This window comes from Schistocerca gregaria, chromosome 5, assembly GCF_023897955.1.
Source record: "Schistocerca gregaria isolate iqSchGreg1 chromosome 5, iqSchGreg1.2, whole genome shotgun sequence".
Taxonomy (NCBI): Eukaryota; Metazoa; Arthropoda; class Insecta; order Orthoptera; family Acrididae; genus Schistocerca; species Schistocerca gregaria.
The window spans coordinates 273,031,873-273,052,436 of NC_064924.1; the positions used below are offsets into that span (position 1 = coordinate 273,031,873).

Consider the following 20,564-nt stretch of genomic DNA (forward strand, 5'->3'; position numbering starts at 1 on the left):
CTGCCAGTCGTGAAAGGCGACTAAACGGAGTCCCTCCCCCTCAAGGCAGTAGTTTGCCCCTGCGTCCAGAGACGGACGGTTCAACAACTTACATTTGTGGTTTTTCGCTTATTCTGGTTTCTTCCTTCCTTTGTTTGTTTCCTATCTTTGTCCTTCTCCCTCTCTCACTGTCTTCCTTCCTTTTTACCTTGCCTCCTTCTCCTTGCCTCCTTCTCCCCTCCTCCTCCCCCCCCCCAACACCTCCCCCCCTCCTACTCCCTCCTCACCACCAACACCTCCTCCCCCTCCTCCCCCCTCCTCACCCCCAACACCTCCCCCCTCCTCCTCCCCCCTCCTACTCCTCCTCCCCCCTCCTACTCCTCCTCCCCCTCCTACTCCTCCTCCCCCTCCTACTCCTCCTCCCCCTCCTACTCCTCCTCCCCCTCCTACTCCTCCCCCTCCTACTCCTCCCCCTCCTACTCCTCCCCCTCCTACTCCTACTCCTCCTCCCCCTCCTACTCCTCCTCCCCCTCCTACTCCTCCTCCCCCTCCTACTCCTCCTCCCCCTCCTACTCCTCCTCCCCCTCCTACTCCTCCTCCCCCTCCTACTCCTCCTCCCCCTCCTACTCCTCCTCCCCCTCCTACTCCTCCTCCCCCTCCCCCTCCTACTCCTCCTCCCCCTCCTACTCCTACTCCTCCTCCCCCTCCTACTCCTCCTCCCCCTCCTACTCCTCCTCCCCCTCCTACTCCTCCTCCCCCTCCTACTCCTCCTCCCCCTCCTACTCCTCCTCCCCCTCCTACTCCTCCTCCCCCTCCTACTCCTCCTCCCCCTCCTACTCCTCCTCCCCCTCCTACTCCTCCTCCCCCTCCTACTCCTCCTCCCCCTCCTACTCCTCCTCCCCCTCCTACTCCTCCTCCCCCTCCTACTCCTCCTACTCCTCCTCCCCCTCCTACTCCTCCTCCCCTCCTACTCCTCCTCCCCCTCCTACTCCTCCTCCCCTCCTACTCCTCCTCCCCCTCCTACTCCTCCTCCTACTCCTCCTCCCCCTCCTACTCCTCCTCCCCCTCCTACTCCCCCTCCTACTCCCCCTCCTACTCCCCCTCCCCCTCCTACTCCCCCTCCTACTCCCCCTCCTACTCCCCCTCCTACTCCCCCTCCTACTCCCCCTCCCCCTCCCCCTCGGACTCCTCCTCCTGCTCCCCCTCGGACTCCTCCTCCTGCTCCCCCTCGGACTCCTCCTCCTGCTCCCCCTCGGACTCCTCCTCCTGCTCCCCCTCGGACTCCTCCTCCTGCTCCCCCTCGGACTCCTCCTCCTGCTCCCCCTCGGACTCCTCCTCCTGCTCCCCCTCGGACTCCTCCTCCTGCTCCCCCTCGGACTCCTCCTCCTCCTGCTCCCCCTCGGACTCCTCCTCCTCCTGCTCCCCCTCGGACTCCTCCTCCTCCTGCTCCCCCTCGGACTCCTCCTCCTCCTGCTCCCCCTCGGACTCCTCCTCCTCCTGCTCCCCCTCGGACTCCTCCTCCTCCTGCTCCCCCTCGGACTCCTCCTCCTCCTGCTCCCCCTCGGACTCCTCCTCCTCCTGCTCCCCCTCGGACTCCTCCTCCTCCTGCTCCCCCTCGGACTCCTCCTCCTCCTGCTCCCCCTCGGACTCCTCCTCCTCCTGCTCCCCCTCGGACTCCTCCTCCTCCTGCTCCCCCTCGGACTCCTCCTCCTCCTGCTCCCCCTCGGACTCCTCCTCCTCCTGCTCCCCCTCGGACTCCTCCTCCTCCTGCTCCCCCTCGGACTCCTCCTCCTCCTCCTCCTCCCCCTCGGACTCCTCCTCCTCCTCCTCCCCCTCGGACTCCTCCTCCTCCTCCTCCCCCTCGGACTCCTCCTCCTCCTCCTCCCCCTCGGACTCCTCCTCCTCCTCCTCCCCCTCGGACTCCTCCTCCTCCTCCTCCCCCTCGGACTCCTCCTCCTCCTCCTCCTTCCCCTCGGACTCCTCCTCCTCCTCCTCCTTCCCCTCGGACTCCTCCTCCTCCTCCTTCCCCTCGGACTCCTCCTCCTCCTCCTTCCCCTCGGACTCCTCCTCCTCCTCCTCCCCCTCGGACTCCTCCTCCTCCTCCTCCCCCCCCCTCGGACTCCTCCCCCTCGGACTCCTCCTCCTCCTCCTCCTCCTCCTCCTCCCCCTCGGACTCCTCCTCCTCCTCCTCCTCCTCCCCCTCGGACTCCTCCTCCTCCTCCTCCTCCTCCTGCTCCCCCTCGGACTCCTCCTCCCCCCCCCCTGCTCCCCCTCGGACTCCTCCCCCACCCTGCTCCCCCTCGGACTCCTCCCACCCCCTGCTCCCCCCCGGACTCCTCCCCCACCCTGCTCCCCCTCGGACTCCTCCCCCCCCTGCTCCCCCTCGGACTCCTCCCCCCCCTGCTCCCCCTCCAATAATGGACTGCTTGCAGCTGATGTGTCAGGCCCACTTTTCGTGCTTGATTTTACTATTTACTGCAGCGCGCAGCGTACATGTTTCCTGGAGCGCTGCCTTCAGAGCTGTCTTTACTCCTGGAGTGTCGCCAATGGCTTCTGTTTTTCTGTCGATAAAACGGTCTGTATTAACTTCTGGTGCTCCAAAGAGTTTCTCACACCATCCTTACATCTCGGTTCCGTTGCTCTCCCATTTGTGAAGACCACCAAATTTTTAGGTCTTACACATGCCAGGAACTTAGCTGGTCTCCACGTGTGTCATATTTAACTGCCCTTTGTACCCGTTCCCTAAATGTCCTCCGTGTTCTCAGCGGTATATCGTGGGGAGTGGATCGGACCGTCCTACTTTGCCTATATCGGTCGATCGACCGCTCAAAGCTGGATTATGGGAGCTTTGTATACTCCTCTGCATGGCCATCCATATTACGCCGCCTCAACTGTATACAACTTGGGGGATTTACATCTTGCAATCGGATGTTCTATACTAGTCCTGTCAAGAGTCTTCATGCTGAGCCGGTGAATTGCCACTAACCTACCGGCGCGATATACTGCTTTGTCAGTATGCATGTCGGCTATTATCAGTGCCCGACCACCCGTCTTATCGTTTCTTTTTTGATGACTCTCTCAACCGTCAGTATGGGTTGTATGTATCTGCTCTTGCTATCCTCTGGAGTTCGCTTTCGTCGCCTCCATCAGCACCTTGATTATTCACTTCCTGCAACCTTTAGAGTGGGTGAGAGCCAAACGCCACCTTGGCTCCAGGCTCAGATTCGCGATCACCTTGACCTCAGCTTGCTCCTAAAGGAGGTTACCCCAGCTTCGGTATACCACTTACGGTTTGTCAAACTTCGTTCATTAATGCGGTCTTCATTTAAGCAGATGGCTCTAAGACCAATGACGGTGTCGGGTGTTCTTTTATTGTCGGGGCACACAGTTTCAAATACCGGCTCCATGGCCGTTGTTCGGTCTTCACAGCTGAGCTATTTGCCCTCTATCAGGTTGTTCTTTACATCCACTGCCACCAACATTCTGCTTATGTCATCTGCTCTGATTCCCTTAGCGCCATCCAGAGCCTCAGTGATCCGTATCCGGTTCACCCTTTCATGCACTGGATCCAACGCTCTCTTCAGCAGCTGGTGGCGTACGGTTCTCCGGTTACCTTTATGTGGGTTCCTGGCCATGTTGGTATCCCTGGGAACGAAGCTGCAGATCCCACGGCCAAGGCTGCGGTCCTCCAGCCTCGGACAGCTTATTGTTGTGTGCCCCCATCTTATTTTACCAGGGTCATTTGTCAGTGCATTTTATCGCTGTGGCATGCCAATTGGTCTGCACTTACTGAAAACAAACTTCAGGCCTTGAAACCTCTCCCCACGGCTTGGATGACCTCTTCACGCCCTTTTTGGCGGGAGGAGGTCGTTTTGGCCCGGTTACGGATTGAACACTGCCGGTTCAGCCACTGCCATCTGCTGACGGCTGCACCGGCGCCGTTCTGCCCATGTGGGCAAGTTCTGATGGTACGCCACATTTTAATGTCCTCTCCGAATTTTAATACACTGTACATTGATCTTGGCCTGCCATGTACTGTGGATGAAATTTCAGCGGATTACCCAGCAGCAGCTGCTCGCGTTCCTCGTACAGTAATTGACATCATACCTTCTTGATTCAAAACACCTGGCAGAGCAAAACTCCTTATCCTCCCATGCACAAGGCTTTGAATCATACAATGTTCCATTGAGTGAATGACAGTTCTGCAATGCTTTAGCAATGTGTTGAGATGCAGTCTATTGCTCTGAATAAAATTTGACAATTTTGTGAAACACAGGAGGAGCTAGCATTAAATTGTATCATCTGACAAGCTTTTGTTGCATTGGAACAGGTTTACAACTCACACATGTATGGATACCATATACACTCCTGGAAATTGAAATAAGAACACCGTGAATTCATTGTCCCAGGAAGGGGAAACTTTATTGACACATTCCTGGGGTCAGATACATCACATGATCACACTGACAGTACCACAGGCACATAGACACAGGCAACAGAGCATGCACAATGTCGGCACTAGTACAGTGTATATCCACCTTTCGCAGCAATGCAGGCTGCTATTCTCCCATGGAGACGATCGTAGAGATGCTGGATGTAGTCTTGTGGAACGGCTTGCCATGCCATTTCCACCTGGCGCCTCAGTTGGACCAGCGTTCGTGCTGGACGTGCAGACCGCGAGACGACGCTTCATCCAGTCCCAAACATGCTCAATGGAGGACAGATCTGGAGATCTTGCTGGCCAGGGTAGTTGACTTACACCTTCTAGAGCACGTTGGGTGGCACGGGATACATGCGGACGTGCATTGTCCTGTTGGAACAGCAAGTTCCCTTGCCGGTCTAGGAATGGTAGAACGATGGGTTCGATGATGGTTTGGATGTACCGTGCACTATTCAGTGTCCCCTCGACGATCACCAGAGGTGTACGGCCAGTGTAGGAGATCGCTCCCCACACCATGATGCCGGGTGTTGGCCCTGTGTGCCTCGGTCGTATGCAGTCCTGATTGTGGCGCTCACCTGCACGGCGCCAAACACGCATACGACCATCATTGGCACCAAGGCAGAAGCGACTCTCATCGCTGAAGACGACACGTCTCCATTCGTCCCTCCATTCACGCCTATCGCGACACCACTGGAGGCGGGCTGCACATTGTTGGGGCGTGAGCGGAAGACGGCCTAACGGTGTGCAGGACAGTAGCCCAGCTTCATGGAGACGGTTGCGAATGGTCCTCGCCGATACCCCAGGAGCAACAGTGTCCCTAATTTGCTGGGAAGTGGCGGTGCGGTCCCCTACGGCACTGCGTAGGATCCTACGGTCTTGGCGTGCATCCGTGCGTCGCTGCGGTCCGGTCCCAGGTCGACGGGCACGTGCACCTTCCGCCGACCACTGGCGACAACATCGATGTACTGTGGAGACCTCATGCCCCACGTGTTGAGCAATTCGGCGGTACGTCCAACCGGCTACCCACATTCCCACTATACACCCTCGCTCAAAGTCCGTCAACTGCACATACGGTTCACGTCCACGCTGTCGCGGCATGCTACCAGTGTTAAAGACTGCGATGGAGCTCCGTATGCCACGCCAAACTGGCTGACACTTACGGCGGCGGTGCACAAATGCTGCGCAGCTAGCGCCATTCGACGACCAACACCGCGGTTCCTGGTGTGTCCGCTGTGCCGTGAGTGTGATCATTGCTTGTACAGCCCTCTCGCAGTGTCCGGAGCAAGTATGGTGGGTCTGACACACCGGTGTCAATGTGTTCTTTTTTCCATTTCCAGGAGTGTACAAACATTAATGTCACTTTTTAAGTAACGGTAACATTAAAAAAATGGAAATGTCCTTCAGACAACATTAGTTGATTCAGAACACAGATCAATACTTTATTTGGTTATGAGGGACTGATTTACTAACTGTATCACAATGAGAAACTCAGTTACTGTTCATGTATTAGAATACCAGGTAAGAACATTACCAGTTTTTAATCAGCTTTATAACGTAGTGGTGACATTCAGTTGAAACAAGAAGGAAACTCAATCCAGAATGAAATGTTTAGCAAAAATGTGTGTATGAATTCCTAAGGGACCAAACTGCTGAGGTAATCAGTCCCTAGACTTATACACTACTTTAACTAACTTACGTTAACAACAACATACACACCCGTGCCCGTGGGAGGACTCTAACCTCTGGCAGGAGTTTCCGCACAATCCGTGACATGGTGCTTCAAACCACGCAGCCACTCCACACGGCTGTCTAACAAAAGAAATATCATATTAAAATGACTGTAATTGTTATAGTGAGAATAAATTACAGTGGCAAGACTTGTCATGGAGGTAGTACCAACAAGCTTCACTAGATCGTAGGGTGAGTGAAAGTTCAAGAACGGGGCTGAATCGTACTAGCTTTCTTTTAGTTGTGTATTAGTTGTTTTTACATATGAGCTGCACATTAGAAGATACTGTGGTCTGTTTTTCACAGCTGCTCAAGCTCAGCACTACAGGAGGGTTGGAAGGGAACAGTGACACAATCTTGGCTGAGAGCTTGGATAATTCCAGGTAGGGGAGTGGTGAGTAAGCAACAAATTTCATGATATTGCCAACTGTGGTAATCTATACCACATACTTTGGCTTATTATGAACATGTATCACATTTAAACTGCAGTTTGCCTGAATCTATTTGTAGTCGGAATTGAAGTGATTTTAAAATTGGACAAATACTCAACAATAGTAGGTAGCTTCTCCAGGAGACAGTCAAGTCTAAATAGGGGCCAGTGGCTTTGTTATGTACATCTTGCTACTATGTTGTCAACACTCGCTGGGTCATGTGACGAGAATGAAAGGGGGTGTGTCAGCTGTTTCTACAGAGCCAATGAGTGATTGACAGGCAAGTGATATGTTTGGAAGCAAGAGATGGTGTAATAGTATCATGTCAGTATACAAGTGATATCCAATGTGTATTTGAAGGAAGAAGAAAAAGGGGGAGGGGCGGGTTGTGTCAACAAAATAGTTTGTAATTTTGATTAGTCACAGTATTTTAAAAATAATTTTTTTCTCAAGGAGCCTCTTAAAAATATGGGGTTGTCTTATATTCAGGGTCATCTTATACTCAAATAAATACGGTATTATTCCTATCCTGAAACAGGGGAAAGACCCTAAAATTTTGGCTGATTCTTGCCCAGTCTGACTAACGAACTGTTTGTGTAACTTATTTAAAAGAATGGTCGATCGACTCCTGTTTTGATGCCTGAAAGTCGGAGGACATTTATTGCATTTTGAACATTCCGCTCCACCACAAACCAACAGATTCATCTCAGATCTACAGTATGCAGTGCTTTTTCTCAATGCCAACATATGATCGCATTTGATCTGCAGAAAACATTTGATACCACCCAACACCATCATATTGCTTACAGTGCTGCTATCTATTGTATCAAGAATTTCTCCTCCCTCCAACTGTTTCAGGTCCAGATAGGTTCAGCCTTCGACATACTATATGTACAGGAAACTAGGGTCCCTCAGGGGTTGGTTTTGAGAGGAACTCCCTTCAGTCACCATCAATGGAATAGTGACTGCAGTGGGACTTAGTCTAACCATCACTGTATGTGGACGATCTTTGTCTGTATCACAGCTCTGCACCATTGTGTACCGCAGAACGTATACTTCAAGTGGCCACATGTAAAGTATATAATTGGGCCTTGAGTCTTGAATAACAATTTGTTTATACAAAGACGTGCATTATTCACCTTCGTAGCCTGAGGACTGTGCACCTGCACCCAGAACTTTACTTCAGTTACCAGTTATTAGAAGTTGTTGAAACTTTGATTTTTTAGGCCTTTTGTTTGGCAACAAGTTAACTTGTGTACAAAATATCAGCTCAATTTGCACAAGGAAACTTAATGCCCTCAGATTTCTCAGCAGCACCTGCACCAATCCTACAAAGCTCCTATCTAGATTACGTGTGTTTCGCTTATGGCTTGGTAGTACCATCAGTTGTGAGTTTGTTAGAACATGTCCGACATAGAGTATTACTCAACTGTTGCTTTGCAACCAACAGTTTAGACTACGTGCAGAATACCAAAAAATGGGTAGACCTGCAGAGATACAATTGGAAGCTCTAACCAAAGACCTCTGACTGCCGCATCTCATCTGTGTACGTGAGAGCTGCCTCTTGACATTCCTGGGTGCTTTTGCACTTGTAAAGGGGTCCGAGAAGTATTCTTTGCCGAGCGCATGCAGCATATACACTGCATGATTGGTTGCCATGTCATGGGCTTTGCAGTTCATTAACTCTCCCTGCTTATTGGGTTTCTTGAGACTCCATAAGCTGCATACAGTGCTACCCAAAGAAGTTCTGTTTGCTTACATCCAAGACCTACAAGTTTTCTCCACAGCTCTGGAATGATGGCAACATTCATCTGGACACTGAGGCATGTGGTTATTCCAGGAAATGAACTCGCTGACAAATTAGCTAAAGAAGCAACTGCATGAGACAAACTTGAACTCTGAGTATCTGGCACAGACCTACAACTACAACTGCGATATCAAAGTTTGAAAACCTGCGATATGGAATGGCAAGCTACTATGCCCCTTAACAACCCGAGATCAATCAAAGGCACCACCAACATGTGGCATACTTCCCCCCTGATCTCTCAGAATGATGCCATCATACTGTGCTTACTGTGTATCAGTCACTTCACACTTGTCCGCAAGTTTGCATCAAGAGGACTCCCCTTATTACAGCTTGCCAGAGCCTCGTTTTGATGCCTTAGAACCATTTATGAAATATGATGCAGGTTCATGAATAGTTCTCTTTGAATTATTGTGGCATGCATGGGTGGACCTGAATGCACCACTTAAAATTCATTTTCTCAAGGCTGGAGACGCATATAAACCACCTACAATTTAAAGAAAAATTCAGTATGTTAGCTAAATTTCACATGCAGCAGCATATGATGTAATGTGCACCAAAAGTGAAAACATAGCAACCCCATTTTTTTATTCCAATCTATTTGAATTTCATACAATGTATTACTTAAATGCAAAGTATCACAGTAACTATGACCGTTAACAAAATGATCGGCACTTTATAATCAAGCTGACACATAAAGCTATAAATAACAAAAATCAGATTTTTTTACTGAATAGTTTCTGTAATATTGTTCAAGAAAGATCACCAGCACACGTGCTTTGATTTTGTCAGTCCAGACCATCATTAACTGCCAGTGCTGGCAAACAGTTTCTTGTACATTTTGGCTTGCCAGCAGGCTCTTGTCTGCAGCATTTGGTTCCACCATATGGCTGCCATTGTTTTCCAACATGAGGATATTCACTGCACTGGTTCAAATAGCTTCACACTGTCCTCCGCTGGCCATTTTGGCCGAGCGATTCTAGGCGCTTCAGTCCAGAACTGCACTGCTGCTACAGTTGCAAGTTTAAATCCTGCTTCGGGCATGGATGTGTGCGATATCCTTAGGTTAGTTAGGTTTAAGTAGTTCTAAGTCTAGGGGACTGATGACCTCAGGTGTTAAGTTCCATAGTGCTCAGAGCCATTTGAACACTGTCCTTTGGTATGCAGGTAGCCTACTTTCTTTGAGTATGCACACATACAAGCCACCAATACCATCGTGCATACTTCAAAAACATTCAGTGTGATTTGAACACATTTCACTAATGTAACTTTGCAGGATGATAATGATAACATGTTTTATGACTAGGATGTTAAGGAAGTTCACATATATGTGAGTGGCTCAGACTTCTTAATAGAACCCAGTATGTTGTCCTCAACAGCGCATGTTCCTCAGAGACAAGGATATCATCAGGAGTGCCCCAGTGAAGTGTGATAGGACCAATGTTGTTCTCTATAAACATAAATGATTTGGTGTACAGGGTGGGCAGCAGTCTGCAGTTGTTTGCTGATGATGTTGTGATGTACCGTAAGTTGTTGAACATGAGTGACTGTAGGAAGATACAAGATGACTTACACAAAATTTCCAGTTGGTGTGATGAATGGCAGCCAGCCATAAATGTAGAAAAATGTAAGTTAATGTGGATGAGTAGGAAGATAAAATCTGCAGTATTCAGATACAGTATGTCCTGCTTGACAGTGTCAGGTCATTGATATATCTGAGTGTAACATTGTAGGGCAATATGAGGTGGAACGAGCATGTGAGAACTGTGGAAAGGAAGGCAAATGGTCAGCTTTGGTTTAAAGGGAAAATTTCAGGGAAATAGTGGGTCACCTGTAAAGGAGACCACACGTAGGAAGCTGGTGCAACCTATTCTCGAGTGCTGTTCGAATGTTTGGGATCCTTACCAGATCAGATTGAAGCAAGAAACTAAAGCAGTTCAGAGGTGGGCTGTTAGATTTGTTAGTGGTAGATTTGAACAACATGTAAGTGTTACAGAGATGCTTCAGAAACTCAAATGGGAATCCCTGGAGGGAAAGAGACTTCTTTTTATGAGAAATACTGATGAGAGAATTCAGAGAATCGTCATTTCAAGCTGACTGCAAAACAATTCTACTGCCGCCAGCATACATGGCGTGTAAGGACCATGGGGATAAGATACAAGAAACTAGTGCTCATACGGAGGCTTACAGATAGTCGTTTTTCCCTTGCTGTATTTGCGAATGCAACAGGGGGGGAAATGGCAAGTAGCGGTATGGGATACCCTCCACCACACACAGTACAGTGGCTTGTGGGTTATTGCTGTAGATATAGATATACTTCAATATACAGTTATGAAAAGTGTAATAGTACTACAGGCTTTGTAAGTACCACTTCTCTGAAATCTGATTATATGAAAGGTCTGTTAATATAGTAGGAACCAGATTTGTATATTTTGTAATGTAAAACTAATGTTAATGATAAATCTTATGTCATATCAAACAATTTTCAAGCAGTAGTTCTATAGTTAGAAGATATAAACCAATATCCTAGCCCATTTGAACACCAAAGATATATAAACCACAAAAATTACATAAATTGTGTCGTTAATTAATACAAGTGGCTTACCATTTCAGTTGTATCTCTTATAATTGACTTAAACCATTGACACTTGCAGGCTAAATTCTTATCCACCACATTTATCTCTGAATGGGCAAATTATTATTCTTAATTCAGAGGGACTGTTTTTGGGAAATTAATTCCATATCAGTCATGGTAACACTGTAATTGTCTACTGAATATTATTCTTAGTTTTCTCAGTATTGGGTGGCTTAATATTTAGCAACTTTGCCCTTAAAGCGGCATGTAAGAAGTGGCCAAATATACGGACACTTTTTCCTAAACTTGTGTTCACTCATAATGGTTTATTTATTCTGTATAAAAAAGAAAACATTGCTTAATTGCTGAATGTAATTGAATGTAAATTTTAAACCAAAGAACAAGTGTTCCAAAAAAAGTCTCTCTTAACACCATGCTGAATTTATTACAGCGCATGTAAAATCTCAAAATTAACCATGAAATGGTACAAAACGGTCAATACCCGAGGCCCCTTGACAGGATTTGCAGATAATATTAGAGCTTTTGACAACTTTCTTTGTGCTTCAGTAAGTACTTCTGCCTCTACCGCTGACTGGTAAATGATTCCCAACATCGTAAATTTTCGCAATGATTTTAAACTTTGCCACTTGTCTTTTGTGTCTTGTAACTTGAACTTGCTACTGCAACATTTGGTCTTCTCCCTTTCAGTAGCCTACTGCAATAACTTTGTCAGCTCATCTGTGAGCAGCTTACAGAATTTCAAAACGTGTTATCGGCTTTTCTCTTAATGTTGACAGTTGCGTAGTTGTCTTGTATATAATGTGTGAGTTCACAGTAGCAGAATCTATGAGAAAATATAACAATTTCATCCACCATCTCCTAAACTTAGAGGAAATAGAGTAGAAAGACATAAGTTGATGTATTTGTTTTTATCATGTATACACAAAAGGCATGGAATGTGCTCTTTCTCCCCAGACTTTTCCTCCTCCTGCCAAACGTCAGTGCATTTCGATTGTGAATATTTGATCCAATTATAAGACATTTTTTGCTTTTGTCCTTACATTTACAGACTGCTAACTCTCCTGTTGAAACAAAATGACTCTTGCTGACTATTTTTAGCTAAGTGTCTTTGCACAAATATGTTTTGGGTAAAATTTTCTGTTTCTCTCCGTAGTTCCACTTGCAAACAGGTGTCCGAGAGAGAGGATTTTGAAGCAATGGTATAGGTGGTCGGGGAGGGGGGGGGGGGGAGAATCTGAAGACACAGTAACCATTTGACTGGAACACATTTGTCAAGCTTAGCACTACTCCTTCACCGAAGATAAACTTATTAATTTCTGCACTTTTCCCTTCATATACTAATAAAAACCCTGCTTCTGCACAAGACAGTGCTCCATAACTTGAAACCACACTTTACAGTCTTCAGGGACGTATTATTTCACATAAGTCCTATCTTTGAAACCTACCATGCACTAGTCTACAGACCAGTATCTACTCTGATTGAAAACACTGTTGTAAACTTTATTAAGATTTTTTACCAACAACCTAACTTTGTACAGCTTGTCAAAGTGTTGGCTACCTCTTTGTGGCATTTTTTCACTGCCATTGAGGTGACAGTTTCTTATAACTTTGAGAAATCTCTTAAGTGACATTACCTTAGAAATTCTTGGCACACTAATATCATCATCAGCTGACTAGTATAGCTCAAAAGTTGGTAAAACATGTTACCCCATCACGTTCGGAACCCCAAGGAAGGCCTACAGTTCAGTAACAGAAATATGTAAATCAACACCTCTCCGTTGCTCATACAAATGGATCATCATTGTCTTCTGACTACCTTGTGCTGACAGTGGCCACACTGATATTGTTGACATTGTCCGCATCATTGTCAGCTTCTAAATCAGAGTTGAAAGGCTGATCATCACTGCTCTCTACAAGAGGGCAATTTCTGCCTTCATCCCTGAGGTTCTCCAGTCCATCTGCCGTTTAATTATTTCTGGACGTTTTATGAGAAAAATAAATGAGAACTTAGCCCTTGAACAACATAATAGTATTACACATAACACTAGTCATGTTTAACAACACGTAATTTGACACAAGATACATGGAAACTCACAACATGAAAAAGTAGATGTAAAGTCGTAAGGCCTTAATGTGTCAAGTAATTTATTTGTTCCCATAACTCGTTAGTGCAGAATGTAAGAAACAGTAAGCAGCCAAAAGTTTACCTCAGACACTAAAGTTGTTACTGCAGTTTGATCAGAGAACAACATGGATATGTTCATAAAGATTAACAGTTGACAGAACACAAATCAGTTGTTTGCTATTTTATGAATGTAAAACTTGAAAAGTCATAACAACTTTCGTGAAAATGGTGTCTGTGTAAATACAATATCAAATAATGTGTAAATAAAGAGTCGGCTCCATGGTTTTGAACATTTTATATAAAACATTGATGAAAGGCGATACCCCAAATGGCGGAATGAACATGGAACAAATAGTTAGCCACAGTTCAGGTAGGTGGCAGCACTAACTAGTGAAAGCTGTCCTCAACAAAAGTGGCTACATATTTCACCACAGAATGTTTGGCTACAGTATTTCGGGCGATAAGGTTCAAATCTAATGGTTACTTACAGAGAGATTCGAGCATAATGGAAGTGTCCAAATATTTAACCACCATCTGTTAACAACAGAACCATATCAAATATTGTGAGTGTTAAAGGGTTAATGGATTTGGTCCGTGTAAATTCTGAACCCTTCATATGTGCAGCATCTAAGAGTTATGGATAGGAGAGAAGGGACAATACAGTAGACATGTATACAAACCTTGAGGGCAAAGGTGTTTCTATCCCACAAAGCTACCTTATACTTAAAACAATGTTATGTCAAATTGAAAATATTTGATTAAATGTTCACACTATACTGATAATTACTGATTACTAATCACTGTGTTCAACAATCTTGTCAACATAATACTTGGCCTTAGCTCACTGAAGGATTCTCCAATAACATATTTAACATTATACCAGCCGCATTTCTAAATTTTAAATTTTTTAAATGCTTACATTACAGGTGACAGCGCAGTATGCTCCAGCAGTTCTGCAGACAATTAGCAACGCAGATGGTACAGTCTCCATCATCCAGGTGGACCCAAATAATCCTATCATCACATTACCTGATGGTACAACTGCTCAAGTCCAGAGTGTCACGGTAAGCTGTTTGTAGGTAAATTTATGTTTAACCTACAAAAGCTGGATAAAACCCATTGCTGAAACTGCAATGGTGCTATAATCACTGCTAGAGAATTCTCACAAAAAAGATCTATTTGTTGTTTTTAAAGAAGGGTTTACAGACGTGAGAAGTCGCATATTGCTTTCATATCTCTTACTCTGAAATCATCTTCATTTTTATAAGATTGAATGACGTTTGTTTGATAAGAAATGGAATTAAAGATGGCTGCTGTGGTAGGAGAGCAAGCAGCCATGTCAGTATGGCAAATGGTATAGTTCAGAGTTTCACACAATTGAGATGTCGGAGCTTCCATTAGCCATCATTGATGCACTCCAGGGCACAATGGACATCACATATTGGAGCCCTGAGAGTTCTTCATTGTTTAAACAATGGAAAATCCGGGATGGAATGTAACAGTATTATGAAAAGGATAGTTGCTACTTACCATATAGCAGAGATGCTCAGTCACAGAAAGGCACAACAAAAAGACTGGCAGAAAATTAGCTTTCAGCCAACAAGACCTTTGTCAGAAATAGATTCTCACTCTCTTGCACGTGCGCGCGCGCTCACACACACACACACACACACACACACACACACACACACACACACACACACACACACACACACACACACACACACACACACACACACACACACAGTCTCGGGGAGAGATAGCAGGGTATGGGTGGGGGGCGGCAAAGTGCTGCTCGAAACATGCAGGGACGAGGTGGAGAGCAGGGCTTGGTGCAGGGTGTGGGGGAGAGCAGGGTAGCAGGAAAGGAGGGATGTAAAAAGACTGGATGCACTGGAGTAGAGGTGCTGAATGGGATCAGGGAAGAGGCTATATAGGTAAGGACAATGGCTAACAAAGATTGAGGCCAGGAGGGTTATGGGAATGTAGGATATACTGCAGGGACAGTTCCCACCTGCAGAATTCAGAAAAGCTGGTGTTGGTGGGAAGGGTCCACACAGAGCAGGCTGTGAAGCAGTCATTGAAGTGAACACCATCTTGCTGGGCGGCATGCTCAGCATTGTGGTTGTCCAATTGTTTCTCAGCAACAGTTTGTGGGTGGCCATTCAGTTATCATGACCACATAGAATGCAGCCCATTGGTTGCAGCTTAGCTTGTAGATCACATGTCTGGTTTGATGGGACAGGTGATGTTATTAACTGGACTGGTGGTGGTGGTGGTGGTGGTGGTGGTGGTGGTGGTGGTGGGAGGAGGATGTATGGGACGGGTCTTGCATCTAGGTCTGTTACAGGCGTATAAGCCATCAGGCAAGGGGTGGAGAGCAGGGGTTGTGTAAGGTGGGATGAGGATATTTTGTAGGTTCGGAAGGTAGCAGAATGCCACTATGGGAGGGGTGGGAAGGGTAGCGGGTAAGACATTCCTCATTTCAGTGCACGACGAGAGGTAAAAAAAACCCTGGGTGGTACCGAATCACGGGGGAAATGCTTCTTTGTGGCTGGATGGTGGGACTATGGGAATTGCCGGGTGTTGGAAAGATAAGGCATGTGTATTTAAAACTTCCTGGCAGATTAAAACTGTGTGCCCGACCGAGACTCGAACTCGGGACCTTTGCCTTTCGCGGGCAAGTGCTCTACCATCTGAGCTACCGAAGCACGACTCACGCCCGGTACTCACAGCCTTACTTCTGCCAGTACCTCGTCTCCTACCTTCCAAACTTTCCAGAAACTCTCCTGCGAACCTTGCAGAACTAGCACTCCTGAAAGAAAGGATATTGCGGAGACATGGCTTAGCCACAGCCTAGGGGATGTTTCCAGAATGAGATTTTCACTTTGCAGGGGGGTGTGTGCTGATATGAAACTTCCTGGCAGATCATTCTGGAAACATCCCCCAGGCTGTGGCTAAGCCATGTCTCCACAATATCCTTTCTTTCAGGAGTGCTAGTTCTGCAAGGAGAACTTCTGGAAAGTTTGGAAGGTAGGAGACGAGTTACTGGCAGAAGTAAGGCTGTGAGTACCAGGTGAGAGTCGTGCTTCGGTAGCTCAGATGGTAGATCACTTGCGTGTGAAAGGCAAAGGTCCCGAGCTCGAGTCTCGGTCGGGCACACAGTTTTAATCTGCCAGGAAGTTTAATATCAGCGCACACTCCGCTGCAGAATGAAAATCTCATTCATGTGTATTTACTTTTGTACAAGGTTAGGAGGGTAATTACGATCTGTAAAGGCCTCTGTGAGACCCTTGGTATATTTTGGAAGGGACCGCTCGTCACTAGAGATGTAACGACCATGGGTGGCCAGGCTCTTTGGAAGGGACTTAGTGGTATGGAATGGGTGGCAGCTGTCAAAGTGGAGACATTGCTGCTGTTTGGTAGGTTTGATAAGGACAGTGGTACTGTTGTAGCCATCTTTGAAGTGGTCAGTGTGAGCTATGGTGGTGGTGTCTCAGTCAGTGTGAGGTATGGTGGTGTCTCTGTAACATCAGTTACCAAAATCTGTAGTGTAATGTGTCATTGGTAGCATAGAAATTGATGTTGCAGCATGGGATAGCAAATAACTGTATTAGGAAGTGTAATTTCAGTACTGTGGTATCAGTTTCAAACAGTGGGCAGTATTCAAACAACACAACAAGGTCTTGTGTGAGTAACTGAAATCTGACAGTTCTAATGGTTTTTGAAATAGTTGGTAGAATGTGAGTCATTTTAAGTGACGCATCTTGCAGAGGCAGGACACGGATTTTTTGCAACTGTCAGCAGTAAAAATTATGTCTTTGTCTACTTTATGGAACTCGTGTTAACAAAACAATACTGAGAAACTGATACATTAGACACAAGAACATCGTGGGTATGAGCCCTGCATAGGGTTGAGTTTTTGTACTCTGCTGATTTCTAGCTTATGCAGAGCTTTGCATGAAATGCAGCAACTTTTGTTTGTGAATGAACCCGTATTTTGATTATATAAAGTGTTGCAAGTATCCGTGGTAGTCTACACAAAGCTAAGTGGTTTTAGAAAGAGCAGAGATGATAATCTGACGTTTACTCTGCCATATAGTAATGACATTTGTAATTCTGTATTTCTTACACACAATAGTGCTCATCCACATAAGTGCCTCGTTGGTGGAACTTGTAATGCAAAGAACTGTCAGTTGATAATTGTGGCTGTCTGAGATTACTTGAAAGACAGATTACAAGTAGGGCACCTCTTCCTACAATTGTCCTAGGAGAGTGAAGTAGTCTGTGAAAAATTTGTCAGCAAAGTCATTAAAGCCTTGTGTCATGTGTGTTAAACAGTTTTGGCCATCTGTAGCCATCAACCTGAATTTGCAAGGATGCTTAATTGTTTTGGACACTGTAAAAAATTGCTCAAAATCCAAGGCTTCATTGTCACCTGGGTGTTACAGTCAAAGAATTAGCATTACAAGATTGCATTTCAATTAATTGTTGTGTTCTGGTTGCAGGCTCTGGCTGAAGTTGGCCCAGGTCAAGGTGAAAATGTGGCTGTGGACCTTAACAGTGTAACAGAAGCCACTCTTAATCAGGATGGCCAGATCATTCTTACTGCAGAGGATGGTCATGGTGAGCATCAACACTATCTGGTGGTTTCCATTCTTACATCTGATTTGTAGTGTAAAGTTTAGTAGTCGAGAGTGAGTTACAGGTTAATTCTTATAAAATTCTACTCATTAAAAACAAATAGCACCTTTACCAGTTCTGCACCAAGGGGTTCATCATCAGATGGCTCTTCACATTTATTGTTTCATAAATTGTGCTCCACACAAGATGATGACCAGTTTTGGTGTCGGTGGGAGTTTTTTTGGGGTGGTGATGTGAAACAACTGCAACTCTCTTAGCAAAACAGATAACAGAAAGACAACTATTTTACTTTCGTCTGATCTAATGATGATCTAAAACAGTGTTATCAACTTGTTAAGATAAGAACTATTTTCATTTTGTGGTACTTACATTGAAAACACTGTCCCTTCATGTATCATAAACACCACAATTTGCTTTTAATAAATAGCATTATTGGTTGTCTGATTATTTAATATATCCATCCAATGTCTCACCATGAGAATAGTTCTGTGTTGTTCATGACATTATATTTACAGAATACGCGAAACTAAAATAGTCTCATTAATTAACAGTGCTTTGCTGGTTGACACTGTATGGCACATTGTTAGAAATGATTCATAAAACTGATTGAACATCAGTTGAAACCTGCAGTTACCTTGTAGCTTTAATGTTTCATTCAGTGTTCCACGTTGTAGAGTTCTTAGAAGATTACCTGACTTTTTAATGTTTCCGTAGACTCCTCAGTGCTTAAAACATTAGCTAATATTCCAGAATGAGATTTTCACTCTGCAGCGGAGTGTGCGCTGATATGAAACTTCCTGGCAGATTAAAACTGTGCCCGATAGAGACTCGAACTCGGGACCTTTGCCTTTCGCGGGCAAGTGCTCTACCATCTGAGCTACCGAAGCACGACTCACGCCCGGTCCTCACAGCTTTACTTCTGCCACTATCTCGTCTCTTACCTTCCAAACTTTACAGAAGCTCTCCTGCGAACCTTGCAGAACTGGCACTCTTGAAAGGAAGGATACTGCGGAGACATGGCTTAACCACAGCCTGGGGGATGTTTCCAGAATGATATTTTCACTCTGCAGTGGAGTGTGCGCTGATATGAAACTTCCTGGCAGATTAAATCCCTGTTCCCGACCGAGACTTGAACTCGGGACCAGGCGCGAGTCGTGCTTCAGTAGCACAGGGTGGTCCATTCGGGCCAAGTATCTGACAAAATTAGCATCAAACGAAAAAATAGGAACAACAAATCTGCTCAAGCGTGATTGGGGGGGGGGGGGGGGGGGGGGACAGATGGCGTTATGGATGGCCCACTAGATGGTGCTGCCACAGGTCAAATTGATAGAAACTGCATTTTTTTAAAATGGGTACCCCCATTTTTATTACATATTCATATAGCACATAAATAAATATGAATGTTTGATTTGGAACATTTGTTTCACTTTGTGATGAATGGCACTGTAATGTGCCAACACTTATAATATGCCTCATCTGTTTAGATGAACAGTTGGTAATAATGTGGTTTTTTAAATTAAAATAAAAAGTAGTTATGTTTGGACTTTATTTCTGTTGCTCCAATGTGATACATTTACTTTCGTGACCTTATCATAAATTATGGGAACGCATGCTGTTTTTGTACATGAGCAATCGTATTAACCACATGCTCAAAATTATGTCCTTCAGCTTCAATGCATTTGGTAACATGCGTAACGAAATTCGTCTCAACAGCGAGTAGATCACCTTCAGTAATTGTCGCACATGCTTTGACAATACTCTGATGCATGTTTTCAGGCATTGTCAATGGATCATGATAACAAATATCCTCCAATTTTCCCCAAAGAAAGAAGTGGGAAGATGTAAGGTCCAGTGAACGTGCAGGCCATGGTATATTGTGCTGCTACAACCAGTCCACCTGCCATTAAATATTCTATTTAATACTGCTTCAACTGCATGTGTGCTGGACATCCATCATGTTGAAAGTACATCTCCATTATGTCATGAAGTTAAACATCTTGTTGTAGAATTGGTAAAACATTAGTTAAGAAATCGACATACATTGCAACATTTAGATTGCCATCGGTAAAATAAGGGCCAATTAGATGTCCCCCCCTAATCCCGCACCATGCATTAACCTGCCAGGATTGCTGATGTTCCACTTGTTGCACCCTTTGTGGATTTTCCATTGCCCAGTAGTGCTTGTTATGCCAGTTTACGTTAAGTCTTTTTGTGAATGACGCTTCTTCACTAAATAGAACACTCTAATTTATTTTGTGCCCAGTGGCAAAAATTTACACGGCACTCCAAATCATTTCCATGCAATTCCTGATGCATAGAAATATGGTAAGGGTGAAATGTATGATGATGTAGAATTCTCAAAACCGACGTTTTTGAAATATCCGATTCTCGCTCAATTTGTCTGCTACTTATGTGCGGATTAGCCTCAACTGCAGCTAAAACACTTATTTGGGCATCTTCATTTGTTGCAGTTCTTGGTTGTGTCTTCTTCTTTGGCTGAACACTTCCAGTTTCTTTAAATACATTAAATATCTGATGAAAGGTCGGGACACATGGATGCTGTCTGTCAGGATAACGATCAACATACATAGCACAGGCTTGTTGAGCATTTTGATCACAATAGCCATAAACAAACACCTTATCTACCTATTCTGCAACTGTTAAACTTTCAATTTTATCAAGACCACGTCTTCCGTGTAATTATTATGACTGGAGAAGTGTATTATCATATCTAATTTAAGTAATGAATTGCACACAATGCTATCGGGTGCGTTGGTACATTTGTCAGAATATTACAGTGCCATCCATAACAAAGC

General features: G+C 45.4%; 1 protein-coding gene across 1 annotated transcript in view; it reads left to right on the plus strand.

Annotated features, from left to right (window-relative positions):
* Positions 1-20,564, plus strand: part of LOC126273316 (DNA-binding protein P3A2) — an 87,803-nt gene that overhangs the window by 34,408 nt on the left and 32,831 nt on the right. The window contains exons 7-8 of the mRNA XM_049976861.1: positions 14,031-14,168; positions 17,613-17,730. Of these exons, the coding sequence (XP_049832818.1) occupies positions 14,031-14,168; positions 17,613-17,730 (256 nt within the window). The remainder of the gene's footprint in view (positions 1-14,030; positions 14,169-17,612; positions 17,731-20,564) is intronic.